At 33.1% G+C, this 14,150-nt stretch overlaps 1 protein-coding gene across 1 annotated transcript in view; it reads right to left on the bottom strand.

Annotated features, from left to right (window-relative positions):
• The window catches only part of LOC129751381 (neural cell adhesion molecule 2-like), an 86,275-nt gene that overhangs the window by 37,018 nt on the left and 35,107 nt on the right, over positions 1 to 14,150 (bottom strand). Inside the window, exons 4-5 of the mRNA XM_055746858.1 lie at positions 4,244 to 4,341; positions 3,712 to 4,095 (exon numbers count right to left, since the gene is read on the bottom strand). Of these exons, the coding sequence (XP_055602833.1) occupies positions 3,712 to 4,095; positions 4,244 to 4,341 (482 nt within the window). The remainder of the gene's footprint in view (positions 1 to 3,711; positions 4,096 to 4,243; positions 4,342 to 14,150) is intronic.

Consider the following 14,150-nt stretch of genomic DNA (forward strand, 5'->3'; position numbering starts at 1 on the left):
AATAAGCTGAATATTTTTAACCACACGCAAAACCATTTTAGCCACTGATGAAAATGTATCAAATATGTTATTCGAAATAAGAGCAAATGCTTAAGTTTGCGGTTCAAATCAGATTTAATACCTACTCTTGTTAACTCGATCAAAATTTGAGGTTTTGGTTTGAGACTTCATTTTTGAAGAGTCTGATATAAATAAATAGAACTTATTTTCAGCAGAAATTTCCCCTGGATACTAAGCACATTTTTTTCATTTTTTAATTTTGTTCAGTGGATAACTTTTTAAATTTGAAATATAATTTTTTTCGCAGAACGATCTCCTCAAAATAAAACATAAGAATCGATTCGCGAGCACGATGAAGTTAAGGACGTGTAGATGAAATCAAACATTTATAACGATTACATAAGAAGGTAAAACGAAGTTTTCCGGGTCAGCTAGTCTTAAATAAAACTTAACTTTGAGCTGAAACTGAATTTTAATTTTAATCCAAATTCTTCAGGATGAGACCCTGACTTAAGAAACTTAATTTAGAATTTAAGAACTGAATTTATTTATCTGAATTTCAGATTGTATTTTGTATTAAATTCTAATAAAAAAAACAACATTTGTGTCAGAGCCCTCAATCTGAAATCCCTTTTCGAATAGTGAATATTTTTTCTTCAATTGATATCTTTATTCAATTAATCATTCGTGATTCAGCTTATGAATCAGAATAGAAATAGTGAAGGATACAACTGTTTCACCAATATGAAAAGTAATTGATATCAATTCTAAAATATTAATTAAGAGTTTAAATTTTGAACCCAAATCTTAAAAATGGTTTTAAATTTTGAATATTTTTCTTTGATACTTCGAAATAATGAGTTTCAACACTGGAAATAAAATCTTACTCAAGTTTGAAATGCAAAACCAAGATTCGAGTCAGGATTTTATTCCAACCGGGACTTCTACTTCAAAATGTCCCCCATAAATTCAGGAGAATTTGGAAATTTTTCGATCGAAATCATTTATAATTTTAAAAATTAAATTAATATATTTGTTTGATTACGCAAATAAAGTGGAAAAAACGGACAAAATCTTGACAATCTGGGAAGCTTTGTCCGATCTTTTATGAATTTGATAGTCGCGACTAAATTTCCATCAAGCTTTTGGGAAACTGTAGGAGAATGATATACCTGGAGAAGATTTTGAAGGTTAAGCATTAATCCTGAGCAGGGTTGCCGAAATCACAGAAAAATCTGTAATTTCACAGAGTATTGAGCAATTTTTTTTTTATCACCGAACGTGTGCCACAGAAAAAAAAATTGAAATGTTCACAAACCTTGGATGCTCAAAATTTTAAGATTTTTGACCAATTTAAAAATAAGAATTCTAACTTAGAATTTAAATAGTATGAAAGATTAAAAATTTTTATTGATATATCCCAACATAAATGTAAAAGTCCCAATTTATCATGAATTTAAAATTAAATTAAAAGAAAAAGTATCTCAGAATTTTTGGCTTAAATCACAGAAAGGAAGAATGTTTTTCTCAAAAACACAGAATTTTTTTTCGGCAACCTTGATCCTGAGTCAAGATGAATCATTTCAGCTGTTCTTAAAAATTTGATAAGGAAAATTACATTTTGAGTTTAAAGATGGACATTCCGCATGGCTGTTTTGGACCCTTATGGGGGAATCAAATTACCAATCATCCACCCCCCTCATTTCAACGACCATGATGTGATCTATTGATTTTTTTAAAATTGCAGGATTGAATAAATTCAATGAAAATTCCATCAGGAAATTGACTTAAAAATAACATTTAAGTATGAAATTTCCGTAAAAGCCTTAATTTCCAAAAAAAACATTTTTTTCAAATTGGAATTACCTATATTGTATCCGAAAATAAATTGGTCAAAGGGTAAGTTTATTATGAAGTCTAGTGGAGTCTGAAGAAATAACATCTTTTCAAGGAAAGGCATATAGTTTTTTAATAAGTGAATTTTACTAAAAAATATTTTATCAATTCATTTCAAATCTTTTGTTGAATTCCGTTTTCCACCAAAAGTTTTGGTGATATATTGATCTAAAATCAAAAATAGTCACTCTAATATTCGTTATGAATCTACATGGTTGAAAAATACTACGGAATCGAAGAAATCGAAATATTCCTTTGAATTTAACCAAAGTTAAAAATGAGTTCAGATATCGGTTTTTGGATCAAAAACGCCCACTGCAAATTTTCATTAGTTTCTATCGAGATTCCGGTATCTGAACTTTTTTTATACCGTGGTTGACTTAAAATTAATCTTTTGATTCCTTTGATTAAGCGAAAATTTAAGCCATTTGAAGCAAAATCAGACATAGACAGATTTTTCTTGATATTCAAATATCAAATATCATATCATCAAATAAAAAACTGAACACTTTCTTGAAAAATTAATTCGAAAATACTTTAGAAATTCCAGTACCTTTGAAAGACTTTTCTGAGCTCCTCATTTTGAGATTTCGAATCATTTCACAATTTTACAAGACTAAAGAATGTGAAGACTATAGCTCATAAAATTGCGACAGTTAAAATTTGGTTTCGAAACCTATTAAAAGGTTTCTTAAAATTTCGAAAATGCAATAATGATTTTAAGTATCTTAGAAGCCATAAAAGATACATATCTTTAGATTTTCATAATTGTCAATTTAAAATGATCATTCAATTTTGCAATTATTATTTCAATACGATTATTGCAATTATCGGGTATGCAACACTGAATCCATACCAGATAACTGCAAAATCGTATTATTTTCCTTCTTTTCTATCGTTTAATTTGACCAATATGTTCAGACTGAAAATCTTCATAAGTTTAACATATTTTACTGCCTACTGTAGTTCGAAAAAAAAATGCATAATTTTTGTTAAAAGAAAAAGAGGGCCTCCTAATGACGTTGAGTGGTTCGAATCACAAATTTTTTTTAGATTTTTCATGGTGCAAAATTGAAACGAGTCGTTACATTTTCATGATTATGTGATATTGAAAGAGCTGCTATAGTGGTCACGATTGAATATAACTTCTATAATTTATTTCAAACCTGCTCAAAAATTCTTGGCACTGAGAAATGTTGCAAGTTATGTACATAGACCATAGATAAGGTTGCCAGATTGCCCGGTTTTATCCGGGTTTGCCCGGATATTTGATACTAAATTTAAGAACAGTCCAGCCCGGACCGGCTGCCCGGATTTCATTAAAAAATGCCTGGTTTTGGCCCGGATTTAATTGGAAAATTAAAATAAAAAAAAACAACAAACACCTCAAAAACGAAATTTGTTGAGCAAGTTTTTTAAAAATAATTATGAAAGGTTTTTTGGAAGCCTAAAAGTTGGTTCAAAGTCTATCGGTGAGTTTTGATGAAAAAAAATTTTTTTTTCATTTTTTGCTTAATTTTTGTTGAGGAATTTCTGAGTTACGACAAAATTTTCCCGGATATTGCCCGGATTTTTGGTCGTCAATTTGAAATCGAATGCCCGGATTTTGCCAGGTTTTAATATAAAAATAACCCGGTTGGTCCGGCCCGGATACGTGCTGTAAAAATTCTGGCAACTTTAACCATAGACCTGTATAATCAGTATTTGACCATCTCTTCTTAAATGTAACATTCGAAAGCCAAGAAAAAGGAAAAAAATGAGTAGAGGCAAATTTGTTGCAATGATTTCATCGAAAATAAGATTAAAGAAACTCACATTCGTTCCCATGTAGGTGTGATGGGTCTTCCGGTTGATGGCATCCATATAGAGACCCTCGTGTCCTGCCAGTACATCACCATCCACCAATCGGTAGTAAAGTTTGTACTCCTCAATGGGCGAGTGTGAATCCACGATCCAGGAAATGTTGTACCGATCCTTCCACTGGCTATTGGGCATGGATCGAAACACAGCAGCTTTCGGTTTCCCAGTCAAGGTAACCGTTTTCCTCGTCTTGCCCAGCTGATTGTCCGCTATGCAGCTATAATTTCCGAAATCCTGCGGATGAACCTTCCGGATGATGAGGGTATGACGTGCCCCTCGATTTTCGATCACGTGCCGCTCTGTCTGATCGATCTGCATCGTGTCCTTGTGCCACAGTACCTTCAGTTGGTTTTAAAGGTTCGGAGCAAAAAGAAATAAGAAAACGAGAAGCGAAAAAAATAACGATTTCCACGGGTCAGACACTCGTACCACTACTTTTTGCAGGCTGATCGAGGTGCATATGGAGTTTCAGCTGTTGCATACTTACTTCCGGTTGTGATTCTCCGTGAACGATGCACACAAGCATCGCTTCCTGACCTTCGCCGGAATAAACGATGGGGTTTTCCACGCTGATCTCCGGAGGATCTGAAAGAATAATACCAAAAGGAGAATCGTTTGAGATTGTCGATCAACGTATCTGTTTTGTCGTCTCACAGTTCTAACAACATTTTTTTTTGTCTGTCAAAATAAACATGGTTGAGCGAGAATCCAAGGAACCAAACTATTATTCTCGCTTTAAACCTCATCCGTCCCTGAAAGTATTAACCGTTACAGTCCCTGGAATGTCAATTTGATACTCCTGACTAAAACCAATATATCTCTTTTGTTTTCCAACCAATTTTCATATTTAATCATCAATAAATAAGTCTAAAGTTAAATTATCTCAAAACTTTTTTCTACCTTTTAAATCTTTAAGTTGAGTTTCAAATTGGGAAAAACTTGGTTTGTATTTGAAAATTTCAAATGTAAATAAAATCTTTTTTCAGTACCTTGAAATATCTATTTTTTTAAAGGCTCGCAAACAAACAACCTTCTTGAGGGAATCAAAGCGTTTAGAAGAAGCACGTTGATTTTTGTGAGAGTTCAATTTTATTATAAATGTATTTTTTTGCGGTAATTTTTTATATTTAAAAAACAGGGACAGAACGAAAGGCTGGGAACCCTCTCAAATTGTGAAGTGAGAAGGAAAAATAAGGCTAAGATCATTTAGTATCCGGGCACTTCATTTCGGTGATAGCTACTTTACTAGAGATCGGTTATGCAAAACTTTAGCAGCGTTGTGTTGGTTATGAAAAGCAGTGTCTTGTCTATTTTTGCCAGATTTTTAAATAAATGTTTGTTTGAGATATTTACGATGCAAAAAGACACGGTAAAAATAATTTTGCACAAATTGGCGACTTTCGTGCATTTTGCGACTCGAAAATGAAGACATTGTCGACTTGAAAACGCATAAACTGTTGATTTTTTTTCTGATTATTTTTTGGACCAAATAATTAAGAAGTATAAGAAGCCACTCAAGGATCCACACGAAGTACAAACCAAGCATCGGAGTGCAACACTTGATCTTAAATATGGTAAAAAGTCCATGGTTATTGGGGATAGCTGAATGCAGACCCCTTAAATAATGCAATTAGGTAATCCATTTCCGTCAGTCAAAAAGTGTTTTCTGACTAGTAGACACCAAGTAAATAAATAGTAAAATAGTAAAAAAGTAAAAAATAGTGAACAGTTCCTTAGATTGCAATATGTGCAACCGGTTTTTACGCAATGTGACAGATGTGTTCTGATGCACGAAGAAATTTATATTAAACCGGATTTAAGAGATCAATTTTTTCGAGATGCCTACCCATGAAAAGGTTCCAACCAGATTCCAATTGCTTTTTCCAGGTGAGTTTGTGTAAAATATCATGATTTCATAAAGGTTTTGCTTTTGTGGTAAAAATAATAGATCAATACATGACTGAAATAAGTGTGCAAAGATAAAAAAGAGATTTTATGATAAAGTAAGAGTATTTCTTGAAATCTATATATATAAAAAGCAATTTCTGTATGTTTGTTTGTTTGTTTGTTTGTTTGTTTGTTTGTTTGTCCTCTATAGACTCAGCCGTCTTAAGAGCAAGAGAGCTGAAAATTGGCATGGATAATCATTAGGACCAGGAAGGATGAAAAATGTTTTCAGATTTTCGGATGACCCCTTCTAAAGGGGGTCGTCCATACAAGACAAATATTGTTTTCACGATATTGACGTTATTTTTCGTCGGATTGTGTTGAAAATTTGCACATGAGTGTGTTGAAAGACGAGGAATCGATTTCAGGTGTCAAATTTTGTGTAAGTCAGTTTGAGACAGTCAAAGGGGTCGTCCATATTCACTGTTCGCTGTTTTTGCGATATTGACGTTATTATACATCGTATTCAGATGAAAATTGGTACACGGTAGTTTTGAGTGACGTGCAAACGTAATTTTTGGCAATAATTACGTTGTTATGCAATGATTTAGTCGAAATTTATATACGTGGTTTTTGATTCCTGATTTCATATTTAGTATCAGACGACAGACGAAGTGATCGTCCAATATTTTTGCAATTATCACTTAACAATGAATCTGGAAAATGCTTGGCAATTGACTTTCATACAAACTGTTAATGACATATTCCAAGTTGAAAGCGAAACGGAGTTCGTATGGGATCAGCTAGTCATTGATAAATTTTTTTTTTATATTTTTATATTAAATGTCATGTTAACACCTTCATTTCCTACATAGAAAGTTTTTCGATCAAATGAATAGTTTTTAAAATACACACGTTTGTAACTGCCCGGATACTAAATGATCATAGCCTTATAAATAGGAATAGTGCAAGGGTCAAGGGTGGTCAATGAAGCAATTTTTTTTCGTAGTTAAAATTTTATAAGTTACTAGCTGATCCCATACGAACTCCGTTTCGCTTTCAACTTGGAATATGTCATGAACAGTTTGTCAATTGCCAATCATTTTCGAGATACACTTCCGAATTTATTGTTAAGTAATAATTGCAAAAATATTGGACGATCACTTTTTCTGTCGTCTGCTACTAAATTTGAAATCAGGGATCAATCCAGAAAACCCCCCGTGTATAAATTGCAACTCGATTGATGCATAACAACGCAATTTTTGCCAAAAAGTTAAACCCCTTTCGGTGGCCTTTTATAAAAAAAATTGATTTATTAAATCGATTACCCGTATTTCAAAACTCCCGTGTGCTAATTTTCAAAGCAATCCATTGCATTATAACGTCAATATTGCTAGAAACAGTGAAAAATCAATTAATATGGACGACCCCTGGTAAAACATTTGACATCTGAAATCGATTGACCGTCCCTCAAAACAATCGTGTACCAATTTTCATCTGAATCCGATGAATAATAACGAATATATCACATTAACAATGAAGAGTTAATATGGACGACCCCTTTGGCCAACCCCTTACTTTAATTTGGATAAGTGAAATCAATTATTTGTCCCTTAAAACTCCTATGTGCAAATTTTCTTCTTAATCCGATGTATAAAAACGTCAATATCACTAAGATATTGGAAACTTAATATGGACGACCCCTTTTGCCGGCCCCTTACACTAAATTTGATACCTCAAATCGATTTTACGCCCCTAAAACTATCGTGTACCGATTTTCATCTGAATACCCCTTTGGCAGAGCCCTTACACAAAATTTGACACCTGAAATCGATTGCTCGTCTTTCAAAACACTCATGTGCAAATTTTCAACATAATCCGACGAAAAATAACGTCAATATCGCGAAAACAATATATGTCTTGTATGGACGACCCCCTTCAGAAGGGGTCATCCGAAAATCTGAAAACATTTTTCATCTTTCCTAGTCCTAATGAGCATCCATGCCAAATTTCAGATTTCTAGCTCTTAAGACGGCTGAGTCTATAGAGGACAAACAAACAAACAAACAAACAAACATACAGAAATTGCTTTTTATATACAGTGAGCGAAATAAGAATAGCACCACTATGTGTTTTGCTTGTAAAAATATGAATGATTGAAAATTACGAAAGTTTTCTTCCACAGTTTGTTCTGAATTCCTTTACGGATAAATCAAGCATAAGTTTACTTTTTTTGGACGTAGCAATTGGCATTGAGGACCAAAAATGTAAAAAAAGGGTGCGAAATAAGAATAGAACCACTTGAGTTTTTCAACATAAACAAGATTATTTTAAAAAAAATACTGTGTAAAAGTGAATAATAATGCTTCTACGAAGTATTTGAATAGATAATTGCATTTTAAGGAGTTTTCCAGAATTCCAAAGGTTTTCAAAGGTATTAAAAGGGGGTTTTAAGGGATGCTCCTCTAGCGTTAAGGAATTTGATATTTGAGCTGTAAAACTTTATCAAACTGCATGATTTCTTCATTCACATTCAAAAGTATAATGCAAAATGATGAAACATAGCTTTGAGGCTGAGTTTGAATCCATAAAGCAGGTTGAAATTCAAAAATACTAATTTATTTTAATAGTTAAACACTATTTCTCTAGTTTTAAGTCATAGATGGCAGCACTATCTTGCCATTTAACCAAATTCATGCCCATTTTCGAATATCCGGGATAAATTAGGGAGTGCTGGATGATTTTGGTCAAGAAATAAAAACAAGTACCGTGTGAACGCTTTGAAAATTCTAAGGTCACTAAATCCAAAAAAAATTAGAATTGCATCAAGGTCACTAAAAGTGAATTTATGGACCGATTATAAAGGTTAAAGTTATACTTTGCGATGGAGCTTGATGGACCAGACAGCCAGCAGTATTATTGGTAGGATTGGCAATTGAATCGGAAGTTGAGACGAGCAGGAATTTTGGCGGTTGTACATTTTTGTGCTGGTGAATCTTTTGAAAATCCGGAAAAGCTTTCTGCAGCGTTAACTTTCAGAAAACTGTGATAGGAAAATTCACCAAAATGATGGATATGGACGTAAATAAACCTGCAAAATCAATATTGAGACTAAATTTGGGTTTACCTGCAAGAAAGTGCTGCCATCTACGACTTGAAACTGGAAAACGTGTGGTTTACTGAACAAAATCAAAGTTTTTGGTTTCTAACCTATTTTTTTTTTGATTCAAAATTAATCCCGAATGTTTGTTTTATCATTTCACGTCATTTTAATGAAGAAAGTAAGTAGTTCGGTAAAGAATTACACCTCAAATATCAAATTCCTTAACGTTAGAGGAGCATCTCTTAAACCCCCCTTTTAAAACCTTTGAAAACCTTTGGAATTCTGGAAAACACCTTAAAATGCAGCTATCCATTCAAATACTCCGTAAAAGCATTATTATTAACTTTTACACAGTAAATTTTTTAAAATAATCTTGTTTATGTTGAAAAACTCAAGTGGTTCTATTCTTATTTCGCACCCTTTTTTTACATTTTTGGTCCTCAACGCCAATTGCTACGTCCAAAAAAAGTAAACTTATGCTTGATTTATCCGTAAAGGAATTCAGAACAAACTGCGGAAGAAAATTTTCGTAATTTTCAATCATTCATATTTTTACAAGCAAAACACATAGTGGTGCTATTCTTATTTCGCTCACTGTATATAGATGTTAAAAAATTATGCCCCTTAATTAACTCAGCATCATTGTCCATCTTTCGATTTTAATTGTTGTTCGGCCTTAACACATTAAGGATCACGATGTTGTTTTTTTTTGTTCCTCGAAGAAATCTGATGATGGTGTTTTGTATCCTCTATGATCAAGAAAACTCGTTAAAACCGTCAAAATAGGGACTGATCAATGTTCTCCCAAATCATCAAATTCTAAGCAGAGACGAAATAGATTTTTAAACCATTTTTTAAGTAGTCTAATAAATTTCTGCAACCATGTTTTACTTTCAAAGGAGTCTAGTACTGGTTTTAAAAATATTAAACATGTCACATTCCCCTTAACATAAAAAATAATCGAAATATATTGAAAAAAGAGATCAATCATACCCCGTTTTTCGGTACCAAAAGATTGATTCGAATAGATGTAAAGATATGTCGATTTTTTTGAAAATTTTTGCGTTTTTTATTGAGAAAAAAGTGTGCGGTAAAGTGATGGAAGAGCGGAAATCGAAAGCAAGGGCAAATCTGCCAATGAAAGACTTTGGTCCAGTTCTGGACTTCGGTCAGTTTAGGACTTCCGTCCAGTTAAGAACTTCGGTTCTGTTCAGGACTTCGGTCTAGTTTAGGACTTTGGTCCAGTTAAGGACTTCAATCAAGTTCAAGACTTTGGTCCAGTTCAGAACTTCGATCCAGTTCAAGACTTCGGTCCAGTTTAGAACTTTGATCTTGTTCAGGACTTCGGTCAGTTCAGGACTTTGGTCAGTTTAGGACTTCAGTCAGTTTAAGAATTCGGCTCTGTTCAGGGATTCTTTTCAGTTTAGGACTTTGGTACAGTTAGAACTTTGGTCCAGTTAAGGACTTCGGTCCAGTTCAAGTCTTCAATCCTGTTCAGGACTTTGGTCCAGTTTAGGAGTTTGGTCCAGTTCAGAACTTCGGTCAGTTGAAAAATTCAGTCCGTTTTAGAACTTCGGTTCTGTTCAAGACTTCGGTCAAGTTTTGGACTTTGGTCCAGTTAAGGACTTTAGTCCAGATCAGGAATTTGGTCCAGTTTAGGACTTTGGTCCAGTTTAGGACATTGGTCCAGTTTAGGACTTTGATCTTGTTCGAGACTTTGATCCAGTTCAGGATTCGGTCCAGTTCAGGACTTCGGTCCAGTTCAAGACTTCGGTCCAGTTCAGGACTTCAGTCAGCTCAGAATCTTCGTCTAGATCTTCGATTCTGTTCAGAACTTTAGTTCAGTCTGAACTTTGGTCCAGTTCAAGTTTTCGATACAGTTGAGGACTTTGGTCCAGTTCAGGACTTGCGTCAGTTCAGGAATTCGGTTCAGTTTGGAACTTTGGTTTTGTTCAGGACTTCGGCCTAGTTTAGGACTTCATCCAGTTAAGGACTTTGGTTCAGTTCTTGAAATCGGTCAGTTTGGGACTTCTGTTAGCTTATAGTTTCGGTCCAGTTAAGGACTTCGGATCAATTAGGGACTTCGGTCTAGTTTAGGACTCCAGTCCAATTTAGCGATTCGGTCCAGTTTAGGACTTTGGTCCAGTTCAGGTCTTCGGTCCAGCTTAGGACTTCGGTCCAGTTTTGGACATAAGTCCAGTTTAGGAAAACGGTTCAGTTTAGGATTTTGGTCCAGTTCAGGAAATCGATTAAGTTTGGGATTTCTGTTACCTCAGGACTTTGGTCCAGTTAAGGACTTCAGACCAGTTTAGGACTTTGGTTCAGTTTAGGAATTCGGTTTTGTTAAGGACTTTGTACCATTTTAATACTCCGATCTAGTTTAGGTCTTCGGTCCAGTTTTGGACTCCGGTCCAGTTCAGGACTTCAGTCCAGTTTAGAACCTCGATCCAGCTCAGGACTTCAGTCAAATTTAGGACTTTGGTGTCGTTTTGGACTTCTGTCCAGTTCAGGACTTTGATCTAGTTTAGGACGACGCGACGGTATAGTTTAGGACCTTGGTACAAGTTAGGGTTTGGGTCTAGTTTTGGACGGTCAAGTTTAGGACTTCGGTTCTGATAAGGACTTCGGTCCAGCTCAGGACTTCAGACCATTTTATTACTCCGGTTCAGTTTAGGACTTCAGTTAAGTTAAGGACTTCGATCCAGCTCAGGTCTACAGACCAGTTTATGACTTCGGTTCAATTTTGGGCTTCAGTCCTGTTAAGGACTTTGGTCAAGCTTAGGACTTCGGTCTAGTTTATAACTTCGATCTAGTTTAGGAGTTTGGTGCAGGTAGGGCAAATTTTGTAGTCCCGAATTTCGGTCCAGTTTAGGCAATTTAGAGCATAGCTGACAGTGGATGATTTTGGTTTAGTTTGGACTTCGGTCCAATCCAAGCAAAATTTCCAGTTGGGGAATTCGGTCCTGTTTATAATTTTGGTCCATTTCAGTCAAGATAAAGTTGTATGTTGAGGATTTTCGATTAAGTTTTGGCAGAACCACCAGTGTTTTACGACCGTTTTTGACTTAAAATTAGTTCAGTTCAAGAGAGAATCGTCAGTTAATACATTGCTCGTTAAAAACAGAACAATGCATGTAAGTTTCATTTCAACTGAAATTTACCTGTTTAATTTTTTTTTATATTAGCTATTTATTTTAACAGGTTTTAATATTTGTCAGGTTAAAATATTCATAAAATGAGAGCTCACATAAAATCTGATAGTACGTGGAGTGTAAGATCAAACACTGAAATTAAATAGAATAAATTTAAAGTTTTCCTCTGGTAATCTGATGTGTGTCTTTCACAACAAGGTGTTCAAAAACCAAAAGCAATTAAGCAGTTTAAGATTTACCACTTGATAAAGAAAGTAATCAACAAATATATTGAGTTACAGAGAAGAAATAAAAATATTGAAATAATTTCATAACTTCATTTAAAATTTAACTTATTCCAGAACAACTCCATAAATCCAGGGTAAATTTCAAATCAAGAAAACAAATGAATTTACAGAAAAAACATAGAAAATTCATCTGAGAAAAAAAGTCATCATAGGAAAAAATATTCCACCTAAGAATTAAAAAAAAAGTTTTCAAATCATAAATGCTGAATTCTCATTTAGCGGACTTTATTTTATTTTAATAATTTTTAAACTTTTTTAAAAATCTCTGCTTAGAAACTATAAAACAGAATTAAGATTTTGAATTTTCAAAAAAAAATTTATCATTCAAATTTTAAGAAATTTTGAAAGGAGAGAGCTGAAAACTTTCTTTCGATTCAATTTTTTATTTCAAAATTATCTGGTATGGACTATTCAAGAAAAGTGCTATTAGGAACCTTTATTTAAAAACATATCTCTAAGCATGGACTACACTGATGGACATAAGTTTTCGACATTTTTCGTGTATTGTCGTTGTTTTTCTTTAATACCTTCTTGTTATGGACGAAGATTTCAGTATATAATATTTCAAGCCCTTAGATAGAAAACATTTCACAGAATCATTTCCCATAAAAATATATGAATTTTATAAACTCTTTAGAGCAACTGAAAATTTAAATAAACGAGATATGTTAGATTATGTTGAAAATATTTGTCCATCAGTCAATTCTAATTTATGATTTTTTTTGAAGATCAAGTCTTGCTTTGATGGTATTTTATTCAAATAATTGGTACTAAATCAGTCATTTAACTCTGTAGAACCCATTTCTTTTGCGCTGAAAAATTCACATAATCTTAATTTATTGACAACAAACAACTTTTGATCTACCGAAAACTTAATAAATAAGAAAAAAAAATTGACAATTTTTTCAAAAATTGCATAAGCACAGGGTCAAAGAAATTTGACTTCTAGTCAGAGGTGCCAGATGTCCTGAGTTTTCGGTCCTTTATGTCGAGGGACCATTCTGATTAAAAAAAAAAAAACTCTCGAAACATTATTATGTTTGAAAATTGGTTTTTAATACGATTTAAAAAAAAATAACATCTAAGTTGTAGAAAATTTGTAGAAATACTTTCAGAATCTAACAAATCTTTATTGAAAAAGTTAAACTCATAAAACCGATGGTGATCTTTGGTTCAGGTGATATTTAGATGGTGTTTTTCGGTATGAGTTGTAGGTTAGTCAAGTTCCTGCTTACTTCTGTTGCCTAAGTGAAGGCGTGAAAAGCACCTGTATACCGCCTTTGTCTATGCAATTTATTCAGAGTTGCTTATTATTCCCAAAAATCGAGCGGTGTCCTGAAACATGCTGTTTTTCTACCCGATCCCCCAATCCCGATCATTCCAAAAATACACAATAACTAAGGGAATGGATTTCCATTATCATTTTCTTACTCATAACTATCTCAAAAAATCAAAGTTTAATAAAGTTACTGATAAAATAAATTTTAAATCAATGATATTTTCGGAATTGATAATTTTTTTCAAAATGATTTTTTTATTCTGAACTATAAATATGCTTCAAAGTAATTTTTAAGCAGTCTTGTTTTAAAATTCAAAATAAATATTCCCAAAACTCAGATTGAGAAAAATTGCATTCTTTAATAAATGGTGAAAAATTAACCATGATTAAATGTTAGAAAAATAATAAAAATGTTTTTTTATTATTCATCTTAATTTACATTCAATTTTTTATTAATTTTCAACTGAAGGCTTGATTGAAACATTCCGTTGTAGTGTTTTGAGTTTGAAAAAAAGAGTTAAAGCGATTTGGAATGTAAATTTTTGATTAGATAAATTTTAAGGTTTATGTTTTCAGATTACTAAAAATTCAAAATTGAAAAACATAACCAAACTTATTAAAAATGTTGCTTAAATATAAATAGTTCGACTTAAAAATTCGATAAATTTAAAAAGAACTTGAAATTA

This window comes from Uranotaenia lowii, chromosome 3 (assembly GCF_029784155.1).
Source record: "Uranotaenia lowii strain MFRU-FL chromosome 3, ASM2978415v1, whole genome shotgun sequence".
In the NCBI taxonomy this organism is placed as follows: domain Eukaryota; kingdom Metazoa; phylum Arthropoda; class Insecta; order Diptera; family Culicidae; genus Uranotaenia; species Uranotaenia lowii.